Source organism: Trachemys scripta, chromosome 1 (genome assembly GCF_013100865.1).
Source record: "Trachemys scripta elegans isolate TJP31775 chromosome 1, CAS_Tse_1.0, whole genome shotgun sequence".
NCBI lineage: Eukaryota > Metazoa > Chordata > Testudines > Emydidae > Trachemys > Trachemys scripta.
Window position 1 is genome coordinate 213,467,171 of NC_048298.1, and position 20,273 is coordinate 213,487,443.

General features: G+C 42.3%; 1 protein-coding gene across 4 annotated transcripts in view; it reads left to right on the forward strand.

Moving 5' to 3' along the window:
* Positions 1–20,273, forward strand: part of FANCB (FA complementation group B) — a 29,108-nt gene that overhangs the window by 6,575 nt on the left and 2,260 nt on the right. For 3 of the 4 annotated variants that reach the window (XM_034756559.1, XM_034756566.1, XM_034756574.1), the window contains exons 3-8: positions 526–678; positions 1,234–1,326; positions 11,645–11,773; positions 12,425–12,588; positions 15,659–16,113; positions 18,580–18,817. In XM_034756559.1, coding sequence (XP_034612450.1) covers positions 526–678; positions 1,234–1,326; positions 11,645–11,773; positions 12,425–12,588; positions 15,659–16,113; positions 18,580–18,817 — 1,232 coding nt within the window. The remainder of the gene's footprint in view (positions 1–525; positions 679–1,233; positions 1,327–11,644; positions 11,774–12,424; positions 12,589–15,658; positions 16,114–18,579; positions 18,818–20,273) is intronic. The other variant, XM_034756583.1, reaches the window with a different exon arrangement.

Below are 20,273 nucleotides of genomic sequence, written 5' to 3' on the forward strand. Positions count from 1 at the left end.
ATGGGGGTTGCGATCCCGGGGGGGCAGTTAGGGGCGGGAGGGTCCTGGGAGGGGCTGGTTAGGGGATGAGGAGCAGAGGGCAGTTGCATAGGGGGTGGGAGCCCAGGGAGGGGGAGCTGTCAGGGGGCAGGGGTGTGGATAGGAGTTGGAACAGGGAGCAGGGGGGTAGGGGTGTCGGGAGGGGGCGGTCAGTGGACAAGGAGCAGGGGAGGTTGATGGTTTGGGGGTTCAGAGGGGGGCGGGAAGTGGGAGGGGGCGGATGGGGGTGGGGGCCAGGTTGTTTGGGGAGGCACAGCCTTCCCTACCCGGCCCTCCATACAGTTGCGCAACCCTGATGTGGCCCTTGGGCCAAAAAGTTTGCCCACCCCTGCCCTAGACTAAAAGTACCTGCTTGTGCAAATATAGTAATTGCTCTCTTATGTGCTCTTTTAAAAAGTGAATAATTGTAGGCAAACTGTAACAAAATTGAATCTCAAATACCTTAGAAAAAGGTGTATACATTTTTAATATTGCATTTAATTGCAGGTTGCTTCCAGATGGCAAGAAGTGACGTCTGTTCTGGTAGATGACTTTATTGGCACTGGGACTGAACAAATTTTATTGCTTTTTAAGAACGAATCCAATACAGATAGTTTAAGTACATTCATTATAACAGATTTGGGAGAAGTCAGCTATGAAGTAAGTTCAGTTTACCTTTTCTTACCCATTCAGTACATGCTAATGAAATTTCATTAACAGAACCTCAATATATTAATAGAAATATTTCTGCAAAGTGAAGCTGTACATATGCTATCAAATCCCCTTAAATTTGAATTTGAATACAATGCCTTATGATTTTAATAGTGAGGTTATAACAAACAAGAATCAATTGAAATAACTGTCTGACTTGACGTGACAGTCAATAATAGAAGATCTTTGGGGAAATTAAAATAATGCTGCCGAAGAGGCTTCATGTTGATACTTCATATAGCAACACTTGCTACACTGTTCATTTTCTGATCAACCAAAGACACTTAATTAAGAGCCTGGCGCTTGTTAATTAACCTCTCATAAATTGGTCTTTGCGATATTTATCATTAACTTCTAATTTCATTTGGTAGATAAGATTTTTTTTTTATTGCACATTATGGTCCTTGTGGTTTTGTAATTTCTCATCATAGGTTCTTCTATAATTATATGTCAATAAGCTGCACCTTGCTTTCAGCTGGTAGACTGATGTTTTGTTTTCTTTAGAGCAACATCAATTGTAAAGAGGATTTTCCTCCTACAGAAGAACTACAAGAGAATGGTTTTCTTACCATCCAAGCCCTCGAAGCAAGATTACAGGTTTGCATTCTGTAGCGCTCTCTGTATTTCCTAATATGTAAATTGCTGTTTTTTTTTTTTTTTAATTAGAAGTCAAATTCTACTGAGGAAAATAGAAAGGAGCATAAACTCTGGCATGTCAAGGGTAAAAGTGCAATTAGGCAGGCAAAAAAAAGATTTGGAGAGCAAATAGCAAAACACACCCACCCACCACCGCCACCAATAACAACAAATTTAAGTGCATCAGAAACAACCACCTGCCAAACAATCAATTGGGCTACTAGACAATCAACATGTTAATTGAGTACTCAAGGAAGACAAGGTCATTGTGGAGAGGATAAATGAATTTTTTGCATCAATATTCACTGCAGAGGATGTGAAGGAGATTCCCATACCCGAGCCATTCTTTTTATGTGAGAAATCTGAGGAACCATCACAGACTAGATGCGGTCAATAGAGGTGGTTTTGGAACAAATTGAGAAATGGTAATAAGTCACCAGTATTAGATAGTATTCATCCAAGAATTTCAAAGGAACTCAGATATGAAATTTCAGAACTACTAATATGGTATGTAATCGATTGCTTAAATCAGCCTCTGTCTCAGATGACTGGAGGATAATTAAAGTAATTCCATTTTTTTAAAAAAAGGCTCCAGAGCCGATCCTGACAATTATAGACTGGCAAGCCTAACTTCAGTACCAGGTAAATTGGTGGAAATTAGAGTAAAGAATAGAATTATCAGACACATAGATGAACACAATATGTTGGAAGAGTCAACATGTCTTTTGTAAACAGAAATCATGTCTCGTCAGTCTATTAGAATTCTTTGAAGGTGTCGTCAAGCCTGTGGACAAGGACGATCTGGTTGATATAGTGTACTTAGTCTTTCAGAAAGTCCTTGACGAGGTTCCTCACCAAAAGCTCTTAAGCAAAATAGGCAGTCGTGAGATAAGAGGGAAGGTCCTCTCATGGATCAGTAATTGGTTAAAAGATAGGAAACAAAGGGTAGGAATAAATCGTCAGTGTTCACAATTGAGAGAGGTAAATGGTGAAGTCCCCCAAGAATCTGTACTTAGACCTGTGCTATTTAACATATTCTAAATGATCTTGGAAAAAAGGGTGAACAGTGAGGTGGCAAAGTTTTTTGCAGACAATACAAAATTACTCAAGATAGTTAAGTCGAAAGCTGACTGTGAAGAGTTACAAAGGGATCGCACAAGACTGGGTGACAAAATTCCCGATGAAATTCAGTGTTGATAGGTGAAAACCATACAGAATGATAAGCTCTAAATTAGCCTGTACCACTCTCAGAAGAGATCTTGGAGTCATTGTGGATAAGTCTCTGAAATCATCTGCTCAATGTGCAGCAGCAGTCAAAAAAGCTAACAATTTTAGGAACTGCTAGGAAAGGGTTAGATAATGAAACAGTAAATATCATAATGCCACTTTGTAGATCCATGGTATGACTCCATCTTGAGTACTGCATGCAGTTCTGCTCATCCCATTTCAAAAAAGATATATTAGAATTGGAAGAAGTACGAGAAGGGCAACAAAAATGATTAGGGGTATGGCACAGTTTCTGTACGAGGAGAGATTAAAAAGATGAGGACGGTTCAGTTTAGAAAAGAGATGACTAAGGGGGGATATGAAAGAGGTCTATAAAACCATGAATGCTGTGGAGAAAGTAAATAAGAAAGTGTTATTTACCCCTTCTCATAACACAAGAACTAGGGGTCACCCAATGAAATTAATGGGCAGCAGGTTTAAAACAAATAAAAGAAAGTACTTCCTCACACAACACTTAGTCAGCATACCCCTTGCCAGGGGATGTTGTAAAGGCCGAAAGTATAACTGGGCTCAAAAAAGAATGAGATGAGTTCATGTAGCGTAGGTCCATCAAAGGCTATTAGCCAAGCTGGTCAGGGATGCAACCCCAAGCTCTTGGTAGGCCAAAGTCTCTGATTGCAAGAAGTTGGGACTAGATGACCAGGGATGAATCACTCAATAGTTACTCTGTTCTGTTAATTCCCTCTGAAGCATCTGGCATTAGCCACTGTCAGAAGACAGGATACTGGGCTAGATGGACTGTTGGTTTGACCCCGGTATGACCATTCTTACGTTGTATACCTGTTGTAGAACATAAGATGAAATTTATGCCAAAAAAAAGCAGAAAATAATTTCTGCTGTTAATTGTATCATATAGTATGGCGCAGGGAAAAATAAATATGAAATATTCTGGTTTTGCATCAGTGGTGGTCCATATTTCATTACTCTGTTAGCCAAGTAATCTTCATTGTCTTTCCTCACATACCTTACTACAGGTTGGATGTGTGTACCTGAGAGCAGAACTTGAACCTACTAAATTGCAAATGTTCTTGCATCAGAAACAAAACCAATGGTGTGGAAATATATAAAATTTCTGTGCAATGGGAAAAAAATCAAAATATTTTCAGAGAATTTACTTGTTTCCAATTTAAATCCAGAAAATAAAGGGATTTGGGGGTAATGTTGAAACTATATCAAAATACCTAAAACCATCACAATGGCCATTATATACACACTGTGTTTAAATACCAACTTAATATTTGAATGGTTACTCTTGTTGCTTGATATTCTCTTCTGGCAGGGCATTCGTAGGTCTTGGCTACACTTGCGAGTTACAGCACTGTAAAGGCTCCCCCAGCGCTGTAACTCACTCCCCGCCCACAGTGGCAAGGCATTTGCAGCACTGTATCTCCGTGGTTGCAGCGCTGCATGTACTCCACCTCTCTGAGAGGAATAGCGAGTATTGCGCTACGGCGCCAGTGTGGCTGCCCAATGCTCTGTGAATGGCCTCCAGAATTATTCGGCAGTATCCCACAATGCCTGTTCTAGCCACTCTGGTCATCAGTTCAACTCTACTGCCCTGGCCTCAGGTAACCAACCATGTGACCGACCCTTTACATTCCCTGGGAATTTTAAAAATCCCCTTCCTGTTTGCTCAGCCTAGAGTGGTGTGGAGTGCTATCAGCGAATCTTTCCAGGTGACCATGCCGCCATGTGCCAAGCAAGCCCCAGCATGGAGCAATGGCGTATTGCTGGACCTCATCAGTGTTTGGGGGGAGGAAGCTGTACAGTCCCAGCTGCGCTCCAGCCGTAGGAATTATGATACCTTCGGGAAGGTATCAAAGGACATGATGGAAAGGAGCCATGACCGGGACGCCCTGCAGTGCAGGATTAAAGTGAAGGAGCTGCGGAGTGCCTACCGCAAAGCCCGCGACGCAAACTGCCGCTCAGGTGCTCCCCCTGCGACCTGCCAATTCTACAAAGAGCTGGATGCGATACTTGGGGTTAACCCCACCTCCACTCGGAGCACCACCGTGGACACTTCAGAGCCAGTGTGGAGGGGGAGGAGGAGGAAAACGGGAGTGATGGTGGTGGGCCGGATGGAGACACCCCGGAATCCCTGGAGCCATGCAGCCAGGAGCTCTTCTCGAGCCAGGAGGAAGGTAGCCAGTCGCAGCGGCCAGTACTTGGTGGAGGACAAACCGAAGAGCAGGTTCCTGGTAAGCGTTTTTTTTTTCGGGAAGGAATTTTTTCGGTTCGGGCTCTTTGGGAGAGGAGGGTTAGGCATGCATGCCTAGATGCGGAATAGTGCATTGATGTGGTTTATCACATCGCGGTAATCAGCCTCGGTAATCTCCTCGAATGTCTCATCCAGAACGTGTGCAATGCTCTTGCGCAGGTTTATCGGGAGAGCCACTGTGGTCCTTGTCCCAGCTGAGCTAACGTGTCCGCGCCACTGTGCTGCGAGGGGCGGGGGGACCATTGCTGCACACAGGCAAGCTGCATATGGGCCAGGGCGGAAGCCACATTGCAGTAGAAGACCCTCCCTTGCTTCCCAGGTCACCCTCAGCAGCGAGATATCGTCCAGGACGAACTCCTGTGGAAAATGTTGGGACAGTGTTCAGTGTAGGTGCCCCCTGAAGCTGTTGGCTCTCCCCAAGGCACAGAAACCCAGAGGACAGTGCAGCCCTGAAACAATCAGTCCCCCTTACTCACCATTTTGAGGCTCCCGTGGGATGTGTGTGCTCTGTTTCGGACGGAAAAATTATGCTATTGTGTAGACCCTGTGTGTTTTCTACTCCTTAAGTGCGGGGGGAATCATTACTTTGTCTGGTATAAACAATGCTGCCTCTGTTAAATGTTGCATTTTTGCCTATACAGCTGCATCAACCTTGAGACCTCAGCCATCCCTCTTATTGCCTGCTCAGAGACTGCAAAGACTCAGGAAGAGACTGCGAAAAAGCAAAGAAGACATGCTGCAAGAAGTGATGTGGCAATCTATTAAAAAGAATGAGAAAGCACAGAACTGGAGGGAGAGAGAAAGCAGGATCCGCCAGGAAAACACAGCGCAGCGGCGGCAAAGCACTGATAGGCTCATAAGCATCCTGGAGCGCCAAGCAGATGCTATCCAGGAACTGGTAGCCATGCAGAAAGAGGAGCAGTACCGCAAACGCCACTCCTCTTCCCCCCCCCCGCCCTTGTCCCAAAACTCTTTCTGTTGTGCCCCACTGTCACATCCAACCCACTTTCCCCAACTTCCGTGTTCTTCACGCCACCCACTGCCTCCAACACCAGTATCTTCACCACCCAGCCCTGAAAACCACGAACCTTACCCTCTGCATTCAACCCCCATCACCATGCAGTATCGCTGTGCTGAAGTGCAGCACTCACTGCACACCAGACAGGACATACGCGAATCTGTGATTGTACTGTTCCCCACTCCACCCCCTTGTTTCTTTTCAATAAATGGATTCTTTGGCTTTGAAAACATTCTTTATTATTGCATAAAGTAAAAGACTCCTTAGCCCAGGAAATAAACAGGCACTGCAAGTCTGCTTGTCTGCTTAGCAGACACTGATTCCTAAAAATTGGAACTACTGCACTTCACTCCCGTGCAGGGCACCAGATATCACTGCTGGTTTTCAGCCTCAAATTGCTCCCTCAAGGCATCCTTAATCCTTGCAGCCCCATGCTGGGCCCCTGTAATAGCCCTGCTCTCTGGCTGTGCAAATTCAGCCTCCAGATGTTGAACCTCAGAGGTCCATACCTGAGTGAAGCTTTCACCCTTCCCTTCACAAATATTATGGAGAGCACAGCACACAGATATAATCGCGGGGATGCTGTTTTCGGCCAAGTCCAGCTTCCCATACAGAGATCGCCAGCGGGCCTTTAAACAGCCAAAGGCACACTCGACAGTCATTCGGCACCAGCTCAGCCTGAAGTTGAACCATTCCTTGCTGTTGTCAAGGCTCTCTGTGTAGGGTTTCATGAGCCACGGCATTAACGGTAAGCGGGATCTCCAAGGATCACAATGGGCATTTCAACTTCCCCTACCGTGATCTTCCACTCTGGGGAAAAAAGTCCCGGCCTGCATCTTCCTGTTCCGAAAGATGTGTGCGTCATGCACCTTTCCGGGCCAGCCTGTGTTAATGTCAATGAAACGCCCACGGTCATCCACAAGCGCCTGGAGAACCATAGAGAAATACCCCTTCCAATTAACTTACTCAGATCCTAGGTGGGGTGGTGCCAGAATAGGAATGTGCGTCCCATCTATCGCCCCTCCACAGTTAGGGAACCCCATTTGTGCAAAGCCATCCACTATTTCCTGCACTTTACCTAGAGTCACGGTTCTTCTGAGTAGGATGCGATTAATGGCCTTGCAAACTTGCATCAACACGATTCCAACGGTCGATTTTCCCACTCCATACTGGTTTGCAACCGACCGGTAGCTGTCTGGAGTTGCCAGCTTCCAGATTGCAATAGCCACCCGCTTCTCCACTGGCAGGGCAGCTCTCAATCTCGTGTCCTTGTGCCGCAGGGTGGGGGCAAGCTCCTCACACAGTCCCATGAAAGTGGCTTTTCTCATCCAAAAGTTCTGCAGCCACTGCTCGTCATCCCAGACTTCCATGATTATGTGATCCCACCACTCGGTGCTTGTTTCCCGAGCCCAAAAGCGGCGTTCCACGGTGCTGAGCATGTCCATGAATGCCACAAGCAATTTCGTGTCATACACGTTACGCGGCTCGATAGCATCGTTGGACTCCTCACCCTCGCTCTCACTGTCTCTTTGGATCTTAAGGAATAGTTCGACAGCCAAATGTGACGTGCTGGCAAGAATAGTCAGCATACGCCTCAGCAGTTCGGACTCCATTTCCCGCAGACAGATCGCGCTGCACAGAAAACGTTGAAAGATGGCGCCAAAGGTGGATGGAAACAAAGGGATTTTTGGAATGCGAAGCGATGCATCACGGGGCATTGGGACAGGACCCAGAATCCCCTGAACCCACGCCCCCTTCCCACAACCCACGGCGCCAGAATGGGAAAAGGTGCTCTGTGGGATAGCTGCCCATAATGCTCTGCTCCCAATAGCACTGCAATTGCCGCAAATGTGGCCACGACAGTGCGCTGGGCAGCTGTCAGTGTGGACAGACTGCAGCGCTTTCCCTACTCAGCTGCACAAAGTCAGGTTTAACTCACAGCGCTGTACATCTGCAAGTGTAGCCAAGGCCATAGGCTCTCTAAAGAGTGATGGTTTGCCTTGAGAGAAAGGAGGGCACAGTGGTCTCGTAGGTTTTGCACACGCCTAGCAGTCAAGTGATTTGGGTCCTCATTCTGTTTTTCATTCTGACTTGGTCTCTGACCATGGACGAGACACTTAACCTCTTGGTGATATTTTCCCATGTGTCAGGAGCTGATTTGTGGGGTTAGGCTTGCGAAACAAGTAAGCAAAAGTAATCCTAAACAGGATTGACTAAGAAAAATAATGCAAGCATGAAGGGTAATTTTCCAAAGTCCAGAACACATCCAGTTTCTTCAGTTTTATCTCCTCAGGTTTCTGTTGAAACCTTATAGCCACCATCTTATTCCTCTTTCATAAGCTCCAGTAATGTTATGGTGAAGAAAATTTGGTGTGCCTGGAGTCCTCAGACTTTCTTGATTATCCCCTTCCCCCCAATTCTTTCAGTGTGGCTCTGTGATAGATATGGCTCAGAATCTGTAGAATTATTTGATGATCTCATTATAACATAAGACTACCTTACTGTTCTTGGTTATTATATGACCCCATCACTGTGGTATGAGTACTTATATCCATGCTTAATTTATGAGAATTATCACAAGTATTTGTTCTACCTGTTAACTTTTCAAGCTAAGATACACTCCTGGAGTGGTTCTGTAATCTTCTGAGATTGTAAGGAGTATTTTTAGGTAATTGTTTGCTCATCTGCCCCCAAAGGATCAATTATGTTGTGTTCTGTAGTTTTCTGCTAATATAAGCCCTGCTCAACATATATGAAGCCATTGGTAGGGATAATGAAGCAGTCTGCGCTGTGATTTATTTCTTTTGTTGTATGTGTAGTAGTACTTAGATGCTCAGGACCACATTGTACTCATAATGTGATATAAGCAGTATGTAGATGCAACATATGCTTCATCAACCTTTGATGATGCAGGGCTTTATTTTCCCCATTTCTAGTCTAGGTAGTGGTTTGGGTGAGAGCTGACTACAGGAAAAAAATGCTTATAGAAAAATATATTCAAAGGGTAATCTTTGCATAAGCCCCAAAAGTAGCCTGGACCCTTGAAGCTTTATAGGTCAGTACCTTCCTGTCCGACCACTGAAGTTTTATAGGTGCCTCTTTCCTGTCTCTCCTACTTTCTCGAAGGCAATAATCTTTGCTTTGGGCCTCATGGACCCGTTGACTCCTCCCATGTAAGATTCTTTATACTGGAAAATTTTCCTTTTGAGTGCTTTTTGATCTTCATAGATCTGCAATCTAGATAGAGAACCCTGGGTTTGTAAAATTTCCATCCTCCTGCTGATTATTATTTTATATAACTTAATTGGCAACTTTATCTCTTGCTCAAGTGTAGATTTCATTGACTGTCGTGAAATGCAACATTTTTTCCAGAAAAGTCCCAGGGCTTCATTTACGCTAGAGGGAAATGACCTATGTGAAACAGGCAAGACTAATTCCTATTAAAAAAAAAAAAGCATCTCTGCAATTGTCTATAGATCAAATTACAGTAAAAGCTTTGTTATCCGGCATGTTTGGGGTATGGGGCGAGGAGGGGCATGCCGGTTAGTAAAAATTCCAGTTAATTATACTTACCAATGGAATACCAATTTTCAAATAATTATGAAAATGAATAAGGTATAAAATAGTGTACAGGTACTCACCAATCCAGTAGCAGTACAGCACTGCAGAGTAGTTGGTTTCTTGAAGCACTTAGGTGAATACAGGTAAAGTTTTCTATACAGTAGGGTTATCTTATGACACTACATATCACTATGGACAGCGCATGGCGTACACCCAGATCACAAAAAATGTTTAACACTAAAACGATTCTGAACATAATTTAATCTTTCTTTGATGATTCAGAAGGCACTTCAGGATCTTGCAGTGCCTCAGGGTCATCATGATCAACATCAATTATCATTGTAGATGTAGAAGGTGTAGGAGATTGGGCTGAATCTGTAATGATCCTATGACACACCCTGGAAACTGCTTTTTTGAATAAATCCCTGATACCAGCTTGCTCACTTGTCTTCTGCCTCTTTTGCATAAAAACAGAGTGCAGAATGTGCAATTGCATAACCTCCTGGGCAGTATACTAGTCCCAGTTACTAGATTGAAAATCTGTATTGGGAGATATCAGAAATGCCAGTTAATAGAGCTTTCTGGCTGATAAAGTGCCGGATAACACAGCTTTTACTGTAATTGGTTGATAGCACCAATTAGGGATATGTTTGCTGGAAAGTTACTATCTCACCTCTGCCCATTGTCCCAAAACAGTTTGACATGTTGATATCCTAAATGACATATCTCCCAGATAGAAAAAGGAGAAATAATGGTGGGCGAAAAGAAGTGCCCACAGGGACCCTAGCAAGAGGGAAAAATGGGGGGTGAACCCTGGTATGGAGTGGAAGGGGGAAATGGAGGGAAACTGGGGAATGCAGGTGCACACAGCACCTAGAATGGAGGAGTCAGAGAGTCTTTGGGGGAATGAGAAATGGACACATGGAGCCCTTGGCATGAGGATGGTGAAGGGTTTGCAGTGAGTTCCTGAAATAGAAAGGGATGTGAGGGTTCCAAACAGGGAGCTTAGGAGCAAGAGCGGGGCGGTGTGCATGGAGTTTGGCCTGCAGAAACAACTGAGTGAATGAACCCCTACTTTTATATTGTCACACCTTATCCTTTTGAAAAGATAGCTGTGTCCTGAACCTTTTCTAAAATTCTCTTGATGTTCTTCTAGAAAGCAAGACCGAGGTGAAGACCCAGCAAAAAGTTTATTAAACAAATACTTGAATAGTGCTGCTTTGTCGTGAGGCAGAGCACATTCCAGACTTCTGTGCCAAGATTTCTGGAGAAAAAACATAGAAGATGCAAATTAGGGTTCAATAATTTATCATCCTTACAGTTTAAATTAGATTACCGGAGGATCACACTCTTTATTGCTTCTTCAGACTGAGCTCCTGCATAGACCATACATTCCATGCATTCCTCCATTGACTCTCCCGCCTCTGTGTGCTCCATGACCCTTTATTCTTCCTCCGTTCTTACTCATTTTATTCCTGTCCCGGAGATAAGTGCATTCAGGATGTCCTCAAACTCTAATGGGACGATGGGCAGAGCTGAGATTCAGCCAGAAGACTGAATAGCTGCCATCAACTTTTTTTTGGACTCATAGACGATTAAAGAGGTGGTTGAAACAGCTAAGTCTACTAACTAGATGCAAGGGACTTAATGGGTCCTTTGGTTCCCCTTCTCTTCTCTCCTCCCTTTCTAGTTTTCACCAAAATAATAGATGTCTGCCAATTTCTGCCTAGAACACTCCAGGCAATTTTGAAATTGATCAGATGGGGCATTCAGAAGTTAGCATTTCTCTGTATTTAACATGATATCAAGTTAAGTGTAAGGTCTTTGTTCAGCCAATAATCCCTACCAACATAGGTAAAAAGAACTTTCTATTTAGATAGGAAAAGTGAATCCAGAAAAGATGACTATTTGTGTGGGTCTGTGATTTTTTTTTTTTTTTTTGAGGATCCAGAAGACTATCTTAAAGCCAAGATACTTTAAAAAAAAGTGCGTAATGTTAGGCACTTAAGTTTCTTTTGTCAACAAAGTGGCCTGATTTTCAAAACATGAATTTCAGTGCCTAACTTCAGGCACCCTATTTTTTAAAATCTTGACTTAAATGTCTAGAGTGGAATGTAAAGCTGAAAGGCCCTAAGACACTTCCACTTATACTTTGCTGACTTAAGTCTAATCGCCATCCTTTTTATACCCCACAGGCTGGTTACACTTCTGTTCGGGAACTACAGCAGCATTTACGGCTCAAGGAGAAGGTTCTTTTTGAATCTTGCTGCGCATTAATAGATCTTGTCCAAGAGCGAGAGCATATCTTACCAACTGCAGAAGAGGTAAAATAGATTGTGTTGTTATGGTTTCTATATTTTTTGTCAACATGAAATATGATCTATTTTAACTGGAGATGGGTATATAGTAGAAAACTGACTTTTCAGTTGTGGTTTGAAAAGGTGACAGACTTAAGGAAACTGACTCTTTAATATATTGCCCTAGTTATGCGGCATATTGAATTAACTTGTACTGGAGCATCTCTATTTTAGGGCATCTCAAGACTCACTTTTCAGTCAATGTCTAGCTAATTAATAGTTTTAGGTACCAAAAGCTATTAAGAGGGCAATAGTGCAAGACAACTTTTGATCACATAACCCTGTTCAAGCCAGTTATGGGACTGTCCAGGGTTGTTGTAATATATAATCAGTTTCACAATGGAAGGATGAATTTTGAGTTTCTTAATGCATATGAGGAGTTCATGGCAAAGCAGGGGTAGATAAACACATCTTACATTTATTGTAGAGGATAGAATTAGTTTCTGTAGATTTCCATTAATACTTCAGGTATAACACATTCCAGGTAAGTTTCTGTTTTGTCCTCATGACCAGGTGAATACTTTTTGGTAATCTGGAAAGTAAAAACACTTAAGTACTGCAGTAAAGAATTATACTGTATGCACTTCAGTTATTTAAACAGATATATTTTTCTGTAAGGAAGGTCTTGTTTCGCTCTGGGATGATACAGAAAATCTTCATCCTCTTGATAAAAAGGAAACATTGACATCTGAGGTCCCAGAATATCTCATAGAGAAATTATGGCAACGTGTGGTGGATGACAGTTTGGTAATTGGAGTAAAAATAACAGAATCACCTAACTTGTAAGTAAATACATTCTAATATCTTAGTCTATAAGTTGGATCCTGCAGTTACAAAGTTGAAGGTGACTTAAAGTTAAGTTAAGTTAAAAATTTGACTAGTAACTTTCTGTGCTTTAGAAATCTATATTTTATGTTATAAACCAGGGGTGGCCAGGGGTTACTTGTTCTTTAGGCCGCATATGACAATTTTCAGAAGTTCTAGAGCCGGGACGCGCCTGCTGGGGTTCAAAGCTTCAGTCCTGCAGGGTGGGAGGGTCTCGGAACTTCAGCCCTGCAGGGAGGGCGATCTTGGGGCTTCAACTGTGCGGGAGACGTTTGCCCAGACTCAGGATTTCAGCCCCGTTCCTGCTGAAGCCCCCTAGCCCTGGCAGGCATGCCCCGTGGGGCTGAAGCCCCAAGACCCTCCTCCCCATTGGGCAGAAGCCAAAGGTGATACATTGAAGGAGACACGTAGGGTCCCCCGATTTTTGCCAGAGTTTGCTGGCCCTGCTCAGTCACATGGTGGCGCCAGGCCCACTCCCTGCACGGCAGTTGCTGGAGCTGGCAAGCTGGGAGCTATAGACATAGGGCGAGGCAGTGGCAAAGAGCTGGGAGCTGCAGGGAGAGCCACTGCTTTTGCTGCTGCCTCTCCCTGAAGAGCTAACATCTGGAAGCTGCAGGGAGGGGCCGCTGAGAGTAAGGGGGGAAGCATGTCTGAGGGGTGTGAGTCAAGCTGTTGGGTGGGGAAGGGGGAACGAACCTTTAGATTGTGCCCCTCCACTAGAAGGCCCCAGTTGTCTCTGGCAGAACCTCTAGTCCCACCACCCTGCCGCAGGGCAGAAGCCCTGATCTACCCCCGAGTAGATGGAGAATAGGGAGGGGAGGAGGGGACGTAGGGAGCTCCACAAGCCGCACTTTAACTGTAAAAGAGCCATTATAAACTTAAAGAAATTTTAAACTACACAGGAAGCAAGAAAACTGAACGTAATACACTACCTATGTGCAATGTGGCTACATCAGTGCTAAAAGTTCCTTAACTTTTGCATTTCTGGATTTATTTTTCACTGTACCCTTACTGCTGCCTTAGCATAGTTCCTTCAATAAATCTAAAAATGTTTTTCTATTTCCATTCTTGGCAAGAGTCCATGTCATCTTAAGAGAAAAGTACAGTAGAAAACATTGCAGACTTTGTGTTGACCCTAACATTTGTAACATCTGGCCATGTGACATGCATCCAGATACTCCAGTGTTAGTCTTTTAAATTGAATTATGTTAGTTTGGTGTGAAGTCAAATAAAAATTTGGCAATCCCACATGATTTAAATCCGGTATAAATAAATTTGTAGCGCTTCCTGTGTGTATGTATAAATAAATTAAATAAAACTAACTTTCTTTAAAATGGCTAGTTTATTCTGTTATGTATCTTGATTTTCATAGTTAGTTGAACATTTTCCATCCCTAGAGGGTGTTCACTAATATCACTTACACTCTAGAAAAATATAATTAGCAAATACAGGCGAGTCTCATCTTACACGGGGGTGCCGTTCCACGGTTAGCGCGTAAAGTGAAAACCGCGTATAGTCAAAATTACATTGAGTTGAATGGCGGGCGTAATCGCCTGCACTACAGGTACAGTATTAAAATTGTTATTTTTCTCTTTTGCCGACCGCGTAAAGCTGAAATTGCGTATGTTAAATGCACGTAAGATGCGACAGACCTGTATTTAATTTGAAAATTTGGTTTAAAGTAAATACTTGAAACCCATGAACTTGACACAGGAACATATATTGCTTGTTAGAGGCAGCGCTCTCACCTTTTGACCTATGTATATTCCCACAAGCAATGTAGTAGAAGTTGGAAAAGTTACGCTTTAGGAGGGTGCCATTGAAAATCTGTCCCATGACTGTGAGCGAACTGACTCGCTAAGCCCTTTAGCCACTGTGCCTGAGCTATAGGTATGGTCTCTCTCAACTGCCAGATTGCTATAGCTTTATAAATAAAAACTTGACTTCATCTCTAAGAGCCACTGGGGGAAGAGGTTATCTTCACTTTTAAGTTTTAATTTTTAGCTCTGATGGTAGTAATTCTGTATTTAACATAGTAATTGTTTTTAATGGGACCACAGAATATTTAACTAGTGATACCTATGCCTAAAAACATTTCCCCTTCTTTTGAGCAAAATTGCAATGTTGTATTGTAGCATAAGATCTTACCTCACTGCAAAGAAAACTGTGAAACATGAGTCTTTTAAACCTGACTCATAGCTTGAAGCTTAGTTGATTGACAAAATGAAATTAACAAAAACATTGTTTCAAATCATTTAAGGGCCCTTGTGAGAGAACAGTACATAATAATATTAAAGTGAATAGAGCGTTTCACAAATTTCACACAGCACTGTATTATATCTATTAAGTCAAATAGTGTAGTAATTTAGAATCTTAATTTGAAATTCACACACTATTTGAACAGAACTGCATAGAAGTTTCTAAAATTAAGTATGGAGTAGCAGAAGGGCCCTATCCTTCACTTGAAGAATTAACATCACATTTCAAACAGATTTTAAAGAAGGAAAGAATGTTGCTGTTCTGTATGTTAGGTATCTTTGTACTACATTATAAGTAAATATACTTTTTAAAACAACATTTAAAAATAAACTTAAAACTTGAATCATTTATCTACACAAACTTGTGACTGGGATATTCAGTGACATCTAAGAGAATTAAGCACAGAGATCCTATTAACTTCCAATGGGAATTTGACACCTAGTTCCTGTAGGCTCCTCTGAAAATCTCAGCCTGTGTTTTTGAAATCTAACACCATGCATACTGTGTTGGGTAAAGTATATGCTAATATATACCTTCAAAGTTCTAACCAGGCACCTTTGCACTATCACATGAATTAGTCTGAAAGTATGTTAAAGATTTTTGATCAATTCATCTGTTCTTTGGTAATTCGGCTGACAGCATAAAATCTTGAATCTCCAAGATGTTAAAGCATTAAATGTCAGTACACATCTTTGCAAAGCTTTGATTATATTTGTCTGACTATAAAATGTGAACTTGAAGTACAATAATGTTGTATGGGTTTTACAGGTCACTGAATGATGTCAGCTTATCCCTGGTAATGGAGCATGACTTCACTTCAGATTCTCCAGTTATTGAGTGTCAGAGTAAAATAGTTAAACTGAATAAGACTTTCTCAGCATTGTCTATCTCCTCATGCCAAATGGAACCACAACCAAAAAGGATAAAATTGGACTTCCATAGTGAGAATGATCTGAAAAAAGAGTACCCTCGAAGACCTTCTAAAATTCCGTCAGATGGAGCAAAGACATTTGTTGCTGTTACCCGCCTTTCACCGCTGCTGGCTTTCCGAGATATATGTTGTATTATACTACTGCATGCTAAGAGGAGAAAATATCAAGATGGCAACCTGCAGGAAAGCAGACAGCTGACTTTACTATGTGGGAAAATTTCATTATGCCTGGAAGATATTTCAAGTGGAAAATATTCCGTAAACTTGCTAAGAAATAATAGTCATTGTACAGGTAAATATGTAATGCATTGCCTTGTTCACATTAGTCAGAAGAGCTGGTTAATTTAATATCCTCATTTTTGTTTTCAAGCCATAATCTCATTTTTTCATGTTGTGATCATTTTTACCAAAATATGTATAATTTCATTACAAAGTCTGTCATGAATTAGAAACCTACTGAGACAGAAAACAGTAGGAAAAATGTGTTCTCAATGTGGAAAAATGTTAAGTGAGTTGCTCCCAGGTTCTGTACTAGGTTTAGTGTTTAAATATATTTATTGATCTTAAAAAGGTGGAGAGCAGTGCACAATTTGGAGGTAACATAAAATTTAGATTCTTTATTTAGAAAAGACTGAGAGGAACTTTAAAGGGACCTAACAAAACTAAGTCAGTTGGCACTCTGATGGCAGATGATGAATGGAAGGTAATGTATCCTGGAAAGAATAATTTGAACTTCATATAACTAGAGCTGGTTGAGGGATTTCTGGTTTGAGAAATTTTGACACTTTGAAATTTGGTTGTGTTCCATATTGGAACACAACAAAATTTTTCAAAACTTCTTGTGACCTGAAAATTCTGAAAAAATGTCATTTCAGAAATGCTGACGTGTGGTGTTTTCAAAATAAAACGTGCTCTCCCATCCAACTGCTGTTGCGTGAAATTGAGATTGTTGTCAGTTTCACTCAGCAGCTGCCTGGCTCCCAGACCTGCTCAGGGTGTACTGTTCTGGGGCAGCCCTGCCATGGAAAGTGCCCCAAAGCTGCAAACCCTGGGAGCTAATTCCAGGCTCCCAGCTCCATGACAGAGAACATTGGAAGTCCTGAGAGCCCTGGCTTCAGCCAAGATTCTCCAGTCTGCCAGGTTCCCTGCCATTTCACCGGGAGCAGAGCCCCAATTAATCCCTCCACAGCAGGGAGCCTGGAAACCCTGAGAAGTCCCCAGGGCTTTCAGGCTACCGGCAGGAATCCTGGGAACCCTGACATAATGGGGCTGCTTTAGAGCCACGGACCCTGGGATTCATGATTTGCATGGCACAGCTCCCCAGAAGCTAGCCAGGTGAGCAGGCAGGGAACCAGGCAACTATCTGTGATTTGGCAAATACTCATAAAAAGATTGTTGAACTTGACTCACTTTCGCAAGAAATTTCAGGTTTGGCAAACCAGTGTATACAGTTTTATCTGAAATTTTCTTACCAGCTCTGCTTAAACTTTGCAGGGATCAAAATAACCGTAATCCGCTTTTCTGTTCAATGCACATGGGTGATCAAAAAGCAAACAATGTTTAGGATATCCGTTTTACATATAATGGGGTTATCCCATTATAAATCAATGCCTTCTCCCTGAACAATGCATTCAATTCTGGTCATTTTCTCACAAAAAAAGATGTAGCAGAAATAGAAGATGCCCAGAGACAAGTGACATCTCTAGAGGCATGGAAAGACTTCTACATGAGTAGAAATTGAAAAGGCTGAGATGTTTTTTAATTCAGAGGAATTAAATAAGAGGATGATGGGATAGGAAAGAGGTATTCAAAGAGAGAATGATATAGAGAAGGTAATTTGGGATCTCCAGTTTATTCTTGTTTAATAGAGGAACAAGGGGCACCAATTTTAAAATTCGTTCTTCAAGAGGAGCTGACAAACAAGTTTATATGGCAAATCTTGGAGCTTGCTCTGAGAAGGAGAGGGGGAGCAAAATATCTTTAAAGGTACAGTCTTTGCTGCTTATCTCCTCTAAATATGAGATATTTAACTTTCATATAAACAATTGTATAAAAATATATTTTTCCTGAGATAACTAGCTAAAAATTTTGAGATTACCTCATACAGATGACACTGAAACAATTGAAAAAACTCCTGTTCAGAAATGCAGCCATACATAAAACTATTTTAGAATCAGACCTCCCTCTCTAGTGATACAGTTATTTCTCCTCCCTCTCTCAATCAGCTGCAGGGAATCCGGAATTCTCTGTCCTCTCTGAAGGCAAAGCCAGGGAAGAGGAGACTGTTTAGGAGCTGCTCTATCAATGGCCAAGGTCCACCAATCAGATTAATATCACAGTAGGCTATTGATAAGTCTCTTGGCAAACCGATGTTTTTCCCTACAACTCTCTAATATCCAGGAGGCCCGTTGTCAACTGACCTGGATGCTTGCTAAGAACCCCAGTAAGAAGGTGGTGGGAAGGGAATTCCCTCGGGAGGGCTGGATGCTTTGGTAGACTTCTGTGGTGAAGTAGAATCCAAGAGTGACAGTTGTGATGTAAGATCAAGCAAGAGGGACATACCATTGCTAGGTAAGCAAGGTAGATATCATTCGTGACCATGGAAACATTGAAACTTCCCAGTTCCAGCTTTCTTGAAATAGCAGTAAAAAGGAGATGATGAAATCTGAAAGAAAAACACATTTTGATCAGTATTTGTTAACTAGTAAAATATTTAAATACTTAGATTTAATACCCTTTCATATTTTTTCTCTTACAGGCATCATGGAAGATATATTTGCTATTCTTGCAATATCTCTCAAATTCTCCTTTCAGATAGTCTCATCTGACTGCACACTGACTCCAGTGAACATGTGGCTACTGTCACAAATGGAGTGTATGCCAATCAAGGAATGCCCCGAAAATATGTTTTGTCATAAATTGGGAAGTCTGCATGGCACTATCTTTAACTGGAATCTACAAACTCCATTTGAAGGAACTTTAACATTGTTTTGCAGGTAATAGTAGTTGGAAAGCTTAGGGAATACCAAGACCTATGTGATGGGTTCCCTCTGGGGTGCCACCTGGAACTGGGGTACCACTGAGCCCCCTGATCCACCAGCCTGGGCTCCCTCACTGTACTGTTGTGACAAGCTGCAAAGCCCTCCAGCCTGCACTTTCAGCAGCATTCATACAGCTGCAGTTACACACAGGCTCTCTAACCACCAGATTCCCAGCCTGGGACACCAGAGCAGTACCATCCTGCCCTGGTCAAATCTGGCCAGTATAAGGGTTTAATACCCGGTCCTCCTCTCACTCCGTGTGACGAGAACAATGCACACTTGTAGTAACTAAGCGAAAGATTTTTCCCCAAGCACTCCAGTCAAAGCTCACTGATATAGATTAAAACAAAACAAGTTAATAAACTACAAAAGATAGATTTTAAGTGATTTATAAGGGATAGCAAACAGATCAAAGCAGACTACCTACCAAAGAAACAAAAAACACAAACTAAGCTTAATATACTAGCTAGATTGGATATGAATTAGCAGATTCTCACCATAAAAGATGATACAAGCAGGCTACAGATTCTTAAGGGGCAAGTTGCACTTGCTTCACAGCTTGGAATGCCCAGGTGTTTCATTCGCAGGCTAGAAATCCTTTTAGCCTGGGTCCAGTACTTCCTCCAGTTCAGTCTTTGTTCCTCAGGTGTTTCTAGGTGTAGTCTTGTGTGGGGACTGAAGAAGACCAGATGATGTCACTCCCTGCCTTATATAGCTTTTGCATATGGGGGGAACCGTTTGTTCCAAAACTTGGTTCCCAGCCCAGTCTGTGGAAAAATACTGACATTCCAAGATGGAGTCCAGCATCGTGGGGCCTGGTCACGTGTCCTTATAGAGTCATAGCAGCCATCACTCATAGGCTGTCTAACGTTCTCAGGACAGCTCACCAGGTGGGAGATAAGCTTCTCCTAAGGCCTATTGTTTTCCCTAATGGCTCATTGCTCTGAATAGGCCCTTCCCAACCAGCTATCTAGACTGAAAGCATCTTGTCTAGTGGGCGTTACCCAGGTGTAAGTACATTTGAAATACAAATACATAGTATTTATAACTTCAGATACAAAAATGATACATGCATACATACAATGATACATATGATTTTAAGAAATCATATTCAGCAAATCATAAGTTTTCCAATGGCACCTCAAATGGCTTATCTTGCATAAAATACATCAGAATTATGCTATGATCATATAGCAATATCACTATGAAGAATATGGGGTGCAACGTCCCATCCTCCATAACTTGAGTTTGAGGCAGAATATCATTTTTTCATTGTAATTATTTTGTCATAGTGTAATAAGCATAGTATAGCAGTGACAGCCATTTAGAACTGTTTTTAAATTACCATCCTATGCCTATTAGTAGATCTGATTGGATTGCCTTTTGCAATCAGTTGTGCTCTGCCCAGACA